This window comes from Chlorocebus sabaeus, chromosome 1 (assembly GCF_047675955.1).
Source record: "Chlorocebus sabaeus isolate Y175 chromosome 1, mChlSab1.0.hap1, whole genome shotgun sequence".
NCBI classification, from domain to species: Eukaryota; Metazoa; Chordata; class Mammalia; order Primates; family Cercopithecidae; genus Chlorocebus; species Chlorocebus sabaeus.
In genome coordinates, this window is record NC_132904.1 from 80237072 (window position 1) to 80248658 (window position 11587).

Here is an 11587-nt window from a genome sequence, read left to right on the forward strand (position 1 = left end):
AAAGGAGGTTCCTCCCTTCAATACAATCTCCAACTATTACTTTTGTTACTCTAAGTCTTTGTCTCTTCTGTATGTTATACTTTTATTTATGATTTTAGAGAATAAAGATTTAAATCTAATTACTACTCTTTCAAATAAGTGTATTAATTTTATAAAATATCATATCACTTCATTTAATTTTCTTAATCTTCCACAACTTAATAGCTATTAGCAATATATTTCAGCAAATTTCTTCTAATATCTTAACAATTTATGCATTCTGTCTCTAATAAGATACTTGGTAATTTTCCCTTTGAGCTTTATTGTATATAAGCATTTCAGTTACACTAACTGATTTAGTTATATCCTATTAACCCAGCTGACTTTTTCCACTTGCTACCAAGGACTAAAACATTTCAAAATTTAAAAATATTTTGTAGCATGTAGACCAACAATACAATACAAGAGAGAAGAAGAACCACAAATGGAGCTGTTAACTTTCCATCATATTTGTGATGTCCCTACAAGACATGCTCTAGGGTGGTTCTGAACAGTCACAGATTACAATTAAGGGTATCAAAATAATCTTTTGAAATGGAGTTGGCCAAATTCGAAGGGTTAATAACTTGTTTTTCTTAATCTCAGGGCTTCCCTGGAATAAGAAGGGACTCCAGGCTTATTGGTTCAGTTGGGAAACTAGGCCCTATGTGAACCTGTGCCTTCCAGAATCCCACTCCCTTCTTAGCCCTGCTGTGAATAACAAATACATACAAAACTTAACTTTATAGCCAAAGTGGAACCAACAGTGAAAGTTCAACTCAAGTATGTAAATTAGTATCTATAACATATACCTCATGCCTAAAATTTCAGGTAAGAAGAATATGATCTCAGGTTGTAGTCAGATTGGATTCTGGGCCAGAGTGGGGAGTGGAGAATACAATAAGAATGGGCATAGTTCTTCCATATGGTACATAGATTCATGTTGACCATTAATTAGGCATCACTTTCTTCCTTTTGCCTGTTAGTACTTATATATTTTTAAAAGTACAGTCAGCACTGATGAAGTTTGGAAGTAATACAGGAAGCTTGTCTTGGAAGAGGAACATGTTATAGTTGAGTGTTGATGGATCTTAACTCAAGAGGTAGCTACTAGAATGAAAGACAGGAAGGCATTTCACATTCAATCAATCATTTATCTTTTTCTGGTAAATTAATAAGTTTTGTCAGACAAGGAACAAGTAACTTTTACGGTCTGAGAAACAATTGGTAACGAGATGACACAGAAGGAAGTCTTCCTGCCAAAACTTGTTAGAGAAAAGTACACGACTCTAGAAGAATGCCGTGGATTTTAAATTTATGCACTAAAGTTAATGCAGTCAATACCAGGCAAGTTAGGAGATAATACAGGAATATTTTCTTTTCACATTGACAGTAAGCAAATGTCCAAGGGTTTGGTCCACATATGCCATTTAAGATTTATTAGAAATGAAAATGTTTCTTCTCATTATTTTTATTGCTACCTATGCTGAGCACTTTATCCTGGATCATAACATTGCCAAAGAATAACTTGATAAAAGCAGGCACCTTTAACTAATTTAATCTAATAACATTTCAGACATTTATTCCAAATGGTTAAACATAAGATGTTTCAGTAGAGTACTGATGAACATGGGTTAATTAGAACATATGTTCTGTTGCTACATGGTGTTGCCTTTGTTTTCTCAAGTTGAATTGCTCACAAAGTGCAAATAGAGAAATACTCCATTGCCTACCTGACGTAGAGGGAGCGTTTCTGATTGGTTCGCAGGGACCCGGACCCGGAGCTCATGCTGTGGTTCATCATCTGCTCTCGTAGGTCATGGATTTTGGCCTCAAATCGAGCGTAATCTGGGAATGAAACAAAGGTAGCAAATTTGGCTCTGTGCCTTCAAGAGTTAGAAATGCTGCACAGCTCAGGCAGACCCTCATCCACTTGTTGGTTCCTTTGCCAAACAATGGGGAGACACACAATTCAAGGGTATGCCTGTTTACTATTATTTATTCACAGACATTTACAAGAGGAAAATGATAAATCAGTTATTTCCCAAAAGGTACCTAGAAAACACACCACCATCAAATTACCAACTTGTAAAAAGTCCACTGGGGGTGGGAGAGGGAGGATGGGGGATCATGGGGAGGGGTGGAGGTAGATGTGGTTATAAACAGGCAACGTAAAGTATCCTCGCGGTGATGGAAATGTTCTCTATCTTGCCTGTAGTGGTGGATATTGGCAACTGCACATGTGATAAAATTACACAGAACTAACACACACACACACAGACAACTGGGGAAAATCTGAATAATATTGATGAATTGTGTCAATGTGAATATCCTAGTTGTCATAATATGCAATAGTTTTGCAAAATGTTACTACTGGGAGAAACTGAGTAAAGTTATTTCTTACAGCTGCATGTGAATCTATAATTATCTCAAAAACAAAAAGCAGAAAAAAAAAATTCCATGGGAATCTCAACTCAATGGGGTATTGAGGAGAGTCTTTAGTTACCCTTAGCCTGATAGACCAGACAATCAAGAGTTTGGTGATGAATTGTGTAAGAAATGTCATTTAATTTAACTAGGTTTTTTTAGGGAGTGGGGGTCTGCTAGAAGTTGACCACTGGGATCATAACTCAATTTTGTCCCATAACTTTGCCCCACATGCCAAATTTTAGAACTTTTCAAACATTAAAAATTATGGGTATAAAAATATCAAAGAAATCTATATATTATACCTTTGCCATTGTTTCACAGAAAAAAATATTTTTGGCATGTCAACTCAATAAAAATAAAGAAAGAATAGATTCTAAGGTACTTATTAACACAATAAACATGTACAAAGAAATGTCTTTTGATGTTTCAATATTTTTTATCACAACCTAGAAACTTCTATCATTTCCTTGGCAAAACAATGTCTTGCTTTAGAAAATTCAGCAGGCCTAACTTACCCACGAATAAACTTAAAAATGTTAATTGAAATTATAAATGGTTCTTTTAATTACAAAGAAACTCACCATGAAGAATTTTAATAGAGTACGAGTACATCAGTACATTTCAGAAAACAATTTGATTTTCAATTCAATTTATTCACAACTTTAATAAAACAAGGATGCATGAATATAATAAAAGATGATCTACTTACAGAGTGTTTCAAATTCTTTATAAGAAAAAGTTCTACAAAATGTAATTTCATTTCGGCTTACTGAATATGTATTGAGTACTGTAGGGATAGCTTTTCTAAAAGATTCGACCTTCGTTTTCAGTAATAAATAGGTAACAGGAAAATAAACTCTGAATATTAAATATTTTTAAAGTTTAATACACAACAGATAAAGCCATAATAGTTGGCTGGAAATTTCTGGTGCATAAGCAAAGTCTGGTATTATCCAGATTTGGAAGGCTTCCTGCTTATGCTTAGCTTTGAATAATTAAGTCCTAAATGATTAAATAAGCAGAATACATATTTAACAACATATTTAAGGTAAAAACCTATTGACTATAATTTAAGAAAATTCATTTCATTTTCTAGTGAGAGAAAACATTTATTTATAAACATCAATATGATACTGTATGCAGGCCAGACGTGGTGACACACACATATAGTCCTAGCTATTTGGGAGACTGAGGCAGGAGAATCACTTGAGCCCAGGATTTCAAGGTTTCAGTGACTTATGATCTCACCACTGCACTCCAGCTTGGGTGACAAAGAGAGACCCTGTCTTTATTTCAAATTTAAAAAATAAAGATACGATACTGTATGCAGATTTAAATCATTTTGAGCAAGTCGTATTTTCTTGTCACCTTGGAAGAGTCAATTAACATTTATTGCTGGCCACATGGCAGACAATATGTTCAATGCTTTATGGGCATTATCTCATTTCTTTTTTAAATTACAAAATGAAGTCTATGGATGTTGAAAATTTGAAATATATAGAAAATCACAGGATAAAAATTGAGAGACTCTCTTGTCTCTTCTGCCTTCCCCTACCTTCTCTCTCACTGCTCTCTTTGCCTACAACTTACCCTAGTGATACATGTATGGTTGTGTGCTAGATATGTATATGTATGTTTGTGGGTAGCTGTGTGTGTATATACACACATACCTATACAAACGAGACCATAACTATTTATTGTATTAAGACTTTTTCTCCTTTTTTAATAGTGCAATTTGGATATTTTCCTTCTACCATGTACATAAATATCATTTTTCTTAATACTCTTAATACTCTATTCCATAGTTTAGACTGTATTTAACAACTCCCTTATCATTAGATATTTAGGCTTGTCCAACTTTTTGCTATCATAAACAGGGATCTTGGTGTATGTGTGCATGTTGACAGGAGGTTAGTAGGGCACCAGAAGTGGAACTATTGGTCAAAGCTTTGCACAAAAATCTCACAGCCTCTAATAGCATTTCCCAGAGAAGAAAATGGCCTTGTCTGGAACATAGATCAGGAACTCTTAACTTTTTCTGACCCATGCTTTACATTGCCACTTGATAAATACCCCATGTCACCTCTGAGTACCACTAACTCTCCCATCTAGAGAGATAGGACACTGTCCTTTATAACTTTGAAGACTTTATTACCCATGATAAAGGCAGGAGATTCCACCTTCCATCTGTCCCTTCTTAAACATCTAACTCTGTGCAAGTCTCAACCCTCATTTAATCACTTTGCTACTTTATTGTATTCATCACATCAACTTGCAGTTATTTGTACAGTTGTTCATCTTCCATTAGACTAAGCCCTCTGAGGGCAGGAAATATTTTTCATTCTCCTTGGAACTTCCTTTTCCTAACATAGTGTCTGAGATGCTCAATAAACTTTTTTTTGGTAAATAAAAAATAAATGAGGGAGTGAGTAGAATACCTGGATGAATTCAGTTACAAAATGGCTCCAGGTACTGAAATTGTCCATTTTCATTTTTATGTTTTTGCAGTAAGAAAGATGAACATGCATCTCCCCTAGTAATACTTTTATCAAGACTAAATATTCTAATTCCAAGGCTTTATTTCTGTCAAGTCACTACCACTTCCAAATTCTTCTGCTATTTTTATTGTTTTCTAGGAAATCTCTCCATGTCAATCATGTCATACATTGGAAACAATTCTCTGACACTTCGTCTATATACAATCAACACTTTGTTAGGCTCTTGTAAGCTGCCACATTTTATATAACACAATAGGATACTTGCCTTAATAATAAATTATATTTGCCTTACTGTATGGCTTTTTAGATACCCAAAATGTTTTCTGCCATGCTTTCCAAATGTTTCGACTGCATAACATTCTATGGTGTCAAAATTCCCCAGTATGAATGATTTATACTGCATTTGCCTTAATTGGAATCTACCTTGTTTTCATCTTTCCTATTTTGACAGTCATCTTAATCTAAATCCTGTGTCAGAGGGGCTTATCTGTCTCTTTGCTAATTTTCTTTGAAAACTAAACATACACACAAGAAATTTCATCGTAGTAAAACTAGTAAGATCTGGGTTTATAAATATAAATGGTGTGTCTGTGGCAGCGGAGCTCTGTCTCCAATTTCTTGGAGATAAACAAATTTATAGTTAGAAATGCTCTAGAAGTAAACATGAAACCTGCTATGCAAATTATGAAATATAAGTCTTCATGTTTTATAGAAGTACTGAAATTGTATTTCTCAACAAGTTAAAACAGAAAAACCTAACATTACCATATCCATTAAATATTAATTCTCTCTCTCTTCCTCAAATATTTTACTCATATCTATGCCTGCCCTTTTGGAACATTTTTCAGTCAAATTCATAACATTGTCTTCATTCCAAGCCTCAGGAGAACATTCGAATGAAATTTTCAAATGCTTCAATCTTTATATCATCCAAAGTGGAATTCATGTTTACTTAGCACCTGCAATGAGCTAGGATCTGTACCACATACTTTAAAAAATATATTATTTTTCCTAAGAAAGTTCTGAGGTAGATATATTATTTTACAGATGAGGAAACAGAGGTTCAGAGAGGTTAACTAACTTCACGAAAGTCACAGAGCTACTAGGTAACATTGGACATGGAGCTAGGATTCAACCCTGTATCTCCATGAAGCCATTTTGTATCCATGATATCACAACATCGGTTATAACACCACAATTGTTTAGAATGTAAGGCCTCCTCAATTCTCTACCCTTCCCCTCTTGACATCTTGCTCTTCCTTCCCTTCATCTATTGTGTTAGTCAGGTGCATGCTGGCCTTCCCTCTATCAAACTGTAAGCTACTTGGAGACTTGGAATGCCTCACTCACCTCTATTCCCAAACCTCAGGGTCTATCATTCTACCTTCTGTGTAGACAGGACTTTCATAGTTTTGATCAAGTCAGAACCTGAAAGAATTTGCTTCCAGAATAGGACATGGACAGGAAAATTAATCATGATCATGCTGAGGTATAGAACAATATTAAAAATGCAGCACTTTCTTCTGTCTTGCTTTACATGAAATAGGTGACTGGTAAATGCTTTTTAAATTCCAAGTTATTTTATGTTTTGGGGGGATTTTATTCTGTAACAAGAAGCAAAACACTGAAACTCAACTCCTAAGCAAATGTTTTAGGGGAGCTTCATGAAACATTACCTCCAGCTAGTTCTTTCCCCACCTCTGTGTATGATAACCCATTTTTTTTCCTCCACATTTTTGGGTATGTAAAGCCATTGTTCCTGACTAGGTGCATTTATTTTGGGGCTCTGGCATTTGTTTTCACTTGGACAAGATGGATGATAATAGTAAAAAGTATACAAGATTTGGGTTATGTAGATGGAGTCAAAATCCTGGTTGTGCCACTAAATAGCTATACATTACTATGAAAGTTATTAACCTTTCTGTGCTTGATTTTTCTCAAGTAAAATAGGAATAAGAATTGGACCTACCTCAAGATCTGTTGAGAAGATTATGAGAGAGCTGATGGATCTAAAAGATTGGCGCTTGGTAATGACTGTCAATTTTTTCTATTCTGTGTGTAATTCACCACCTATTCTTGTTCATCACTTGTGAAAATTATAACCCCTTTCTGTACTGAGTAAAATGGAAACCTGTGTCTGCTCCTAGAGACCCCTGTTAGAGCCTCCCTCTACCTGTTATGAATTGATGTCTTCACCAGGTCATACAGGAATGAGCCACAGATGGCCATACTTTGGGACACTTGCCATCAGATGGAACTTCTCATCTGCTAGGCAACCACTCAGGGTACTCTCATAAGTTGACTTGCAGTCCAGGAGAATAATGTCCGATTCCAAAGCTGCTGCTGTTTTCAGGAATATCAGTGACTTCATTCATCAGTGTTGTCTCAAGGCTTTGAGCTACTGATGGACACTTGGACGGAGCAAGGTCATAGGTGTGAACATCACAAACTACACAGTGAGGTGGGCTCTGCCATACACTTGTTTGCAATTTGTTAAGGGTGAATAAGGTGACTCAGAATGCAAAGCTACCATTCACACAGAAAAGGAGGCATTGCCTCCTATAAGAAGGCTGGTGTTGTTTAATGCAATAGGATTAATCTGCATTGATTAAAACTGCCCAGCTGCTCATGTCTTTAAGACTCGGGTGGCTTACCTTGGTTCTGAGATAAGAAAACAATATACTCAGTGGGTTAGGCAATAGCATGAGGCCATGGCCTGCCCCCTCCCTTTCCCAAGTGAGCTGGTGGGCAGCATGCCACAGGATCAGTCACGACCTCATCCAGGTGTCTCATGATTCCCAGACAAGAGGAAGCCGTGAACAGAGGAAACAGGGTTAGAAACTCTATGTTAGAAGGCCAGCTTTTAGTCTTAATCTTGTCATTTATTACTAATGAGGCCTTGGGAAGTTACTGAACCTCAGTTTGTTCGTCTACAAATTGTGAGGTCCACCTCGCAAAGTGGTTGTAAGACTCAAAATGAGATTTGACTGAAGTGATTTGAAAATATAAGATAGGTGTTGCTGTTATTACTTTGGCAACTCCTGTTAGGACAAAGACATATGCAGTTCTTAGTGGTACCAGCGGTGACAGTGGCACCCTCTTTCTATTTGTTCATTATAAACGTGTGCAGCTTTAACAACAACTAGTAAGATCACTGGGCTGTAAACAGGACTCTGCACATCCAAGCAACAGAGACTACTTTCCTGCTGAGTTATCCATTTCCACACTACAGGAGAATTAGTTTGAAGAGAACACCTGCTGTACGTACGCAATGCTTTAAATAGACACATCTGAACTAGAAGCTCTTGGCGTCTTATAATAAAGGAAATTTGAGCTTTAGGATAACTTCCAATAGGGCTAGGGTAAATGTCAATGGTGTGTAGTCTGTTGGGGGTCACAATATTGTTTACCTGAACGTGACCCTCATTGTCACTGAGGCTCAGGAAGGGTACATGGTAAGGATGAAGCAGGAATGATTTACATCTATGCTTAGCAGAGCATCTAATCACTGCTCCAGGGATGAGGTGCTGTGAGCAATTATAAATGTTTCCATTTCTTTGGTAGAAACATTCTTCTTTCATTTATTCAGTAAATATTTCTTCAGGGTTTATTACATGCCTTGCACAATCCTAATTGCTAGGGATACTGAATCCACTGAACAGATTTTTTTCCTCAAGAGGCTCACAGGCTAGTGCATAGTTGCTTGTAATTTTCTAGTTTCTTCTTGTGAATACAAAGGGAACATTTGGTATTTAAATATCTGCTCCATTTGAAGAGTATCATGTTCTTTTTAGATGGCAACAGGATATCAAGACACCCTTCTATCATGGAAAGACGCTAATACAGTCAGTTCCATGTTAAAATGGACAAATTGGGACAGGTTAAATCTTTGTGAACTATCTGGTTACTTACAGAGCGAGAAGAGCAACTTGGGGTTCAAAGCAGTACCTTGGAATCAGAGTTTCTGGATTTGAGTCCTGGCTCTGAGAGATGTTAAGAAAATACCATACCCACTCAGAGATACTGTTTTCTCATTTGTAAAATGGAGAAATCATCCCTACCCCTATACATTGTTGTTCTGAATATCTAAGAGAATATAATTTATTTTCATACTTTTAAGCAGTATTGATTTTAAAAAGCACCATCAATTAATAATAGCATCTTTTTTTGGAGAGGGTGGACACAAGACTCTTCTGATTTCACAAGCTGAAATGAATTTTGTGGAGAGCGGAAGATGTGAGTCTTATAATCAATGAAATACGATAATTCAGAATGTTTAAAACTAGAAAATCCCAAACAAATGTACTACTGCTCTCTTTCCACTGGACTTTTAACCAAATAGTCACACACAAGAGGATTAGCCATAGAACACTGTTTATGCCTCAATTTCAAGAAGCAATGCTTTGTCAAGATTCTTTCATTTGATGATACAAAAATAATTTTAATTATTTGGAGCTCAGAAAATATTAGATGGTTGCCATTTCATTACCTCTTCTTTTTCTAGTTTTCCTGGGATTTCAGAACCAGATATGCACAGAAGGGGCCCAGTCACATTACTTTAGGCTTCAGAGATACACATAGAGCTTTTCTCACCCTGGCTGCTTTTCAAGTCATCCTGTCAGGAAGGGCACCATTAGGAACTATTTGAGGAGGCTGGCTTCCCTCCCAGATATGCATCGGAATGCCCACCTCCATCAAGAGCACTGAGCTCTGGTGACTGGAAGGATTTGGGGTGGATCTCTCCAGGCTACGGCCCAAGGATTTTACCAGCTTTTACTTCAACCCCTGACTTAGCTCATCTCTCAAGTTGGCAAACTGCCTCTGTGTTGAAGTGGTGACATGGAATTTTCCATTGCTAAAGATTTACAGATGTTTGGCTTACCAATCCAAGTGTGTGTGTGTGTGTGTGTGAGAGAGAGAGAGAGAGAGACAGAGAGACACAGAGAGAGATACAGAGACAGAGAGAGACAAATAGATTATGAACTAAATTCATCAGAATCCAACTTTAACCAGAAATTCTAGACAATAGCAAGAGTCTATCTTTTCTGCTCTCCACAAAGGAAGAGGATGTATGCACCTCTCTTGTACCTCTTTGGTATTGACCATGGATAACTCAGTTGTGGATACCGTGAGGGCAAGGATGTTATCAAGTTTATTCTTTCTGTGTTCCTAACACTTGGCACAGAGTGTGGCACACAGTTATCAGCTAATAAATGCTAATATAAATGCTTGCTGAATTGGATGAGTTAAATGAAGAGTTCTGATAAAGAAAAATGATCATTTAGTTTACCAGATCTAATACTAAATAGATCAGCCTTTTAGAATAATTTTTAATAATACACTGAATTAAGGTATGCCTTTCTCCATTCCTCCCCACCCCTTCTCTGTTTTCAGATAGAATTGGGATCATTTGTTTTGACTAGAACAATCTCTTGCAGCTTGGATGGAGAAACTTTAAAGAGGTTTCAGCCAAACACTCAGCAATTCTTTAATGTGTGAAATAAAGTAAGTTTTATAGGCAAATAACAATCTGAATCCCTAACTAGCTATTTCATATAATATGCATATAACTCTGAAAGTTACATGCATCAAATTTCAATTTGGCTTCATGCAAGCTTTATTTTATAGATTAATAAAGGCAGATTTTCTTTATCAGGATTATTGCAAAATGGAGTCAGCACAGAAGCTTTCTGAAGTTGGCAAAGTCTGTTTTCTTTTGGTGATAGGAGTAACTGATGTATTATTACTTTTTAAGACTCTGAGATAAATCTGATTCATGTTTGAATCATAAGTTTATTACTGATTTTTAGTGTGGATTTTGCATAAGACACTCAATTTAGAGAATACTCAGTTTTCTCATAGGTACAATAGAAAAACAGTGGTTACCTGATCAGATTTTTTGAAAGGTAAACACAACAGCAGTTGTAAATGGCATAGTCCATTGTTACGAACAGACTAGGTGCTCAATAAATGAACAACAACAAAAAAAACCATGAGGCTCTCTTGAAGCTTTATATTCCCTGTCTACAAAATGGAGACATCACTGATTTCCTGCTTACATTACAAGATTGCTGTGAAGATCAAATGAAGAAACATAAAACATAAAAATGTTTGGTAAACTGAATTGTACAGTATAAATAGAAAGTGGTGACAAAAGTAATTCATACCAATGCAGTCTTTAAAAGTATCCGAACCTGCCTACATGACTACTTCCTCTGTCTGAGATTTATCTCAAAAGTAGAATTAGATTTCTGTCTTAGCTGTAAAAATAAAGCCACAAAGGACATCATGCATGAAAGAGTAAATGTGAAACTCTGTGGGGGAAAATGGAAACTTCAGATATTACTAGGGCCTAGCTGCCAATGGTGATTCTCTCAAGATTTTATTGGCAGGTTGAGTGAAAGTGCCAGAGCGGGGATGCACAGGCTGTAGTTTAATTAGTGTGATTTATAGCTAATGGTGCATCAGAAGGAACTAGGAACTGTGCCTTTTAATTTAAGGCATAGTACCTAAGACTGCTTCCACCAGATAAGAAAATCTTTCTTAGCAAACTCTAATATTAAATCTTTGCAGAATTTGTCTTGTTCTTTTGTATAAAAATCATGGAGCCAGGAGCTCAAATAACATCTAAGTTTCCTCTT

The 11587-nt window shown here is 36.3% G+C and overlaps 1 protein-coding gene across 27 annotated transcripts in view; it reads right to left on the reverse strand.

The window, feature by feature from the left end:
• The window catches only part of DLG2 (discs large MAGUK scaffold protein 2), a 2222296-nt gene that overhangs the window by 175346 nt on the left and 2035363 nt on the right, over positions 1-11587 (reverse strand). For all 27 annotated transcript variants that reach the window (XM_008020354.3, XM_008020345.3, XM_008020348.3 and 24 more), the window contains one exon: positions 1752-1866. In XM_008020354.3, the coding sequence (XP_008018545.1) occupies positions 1752-1866 (115 nt within the window). The remainder of the gene's footprint in view (positions 1-1751; positions 1867-11587) is intronic.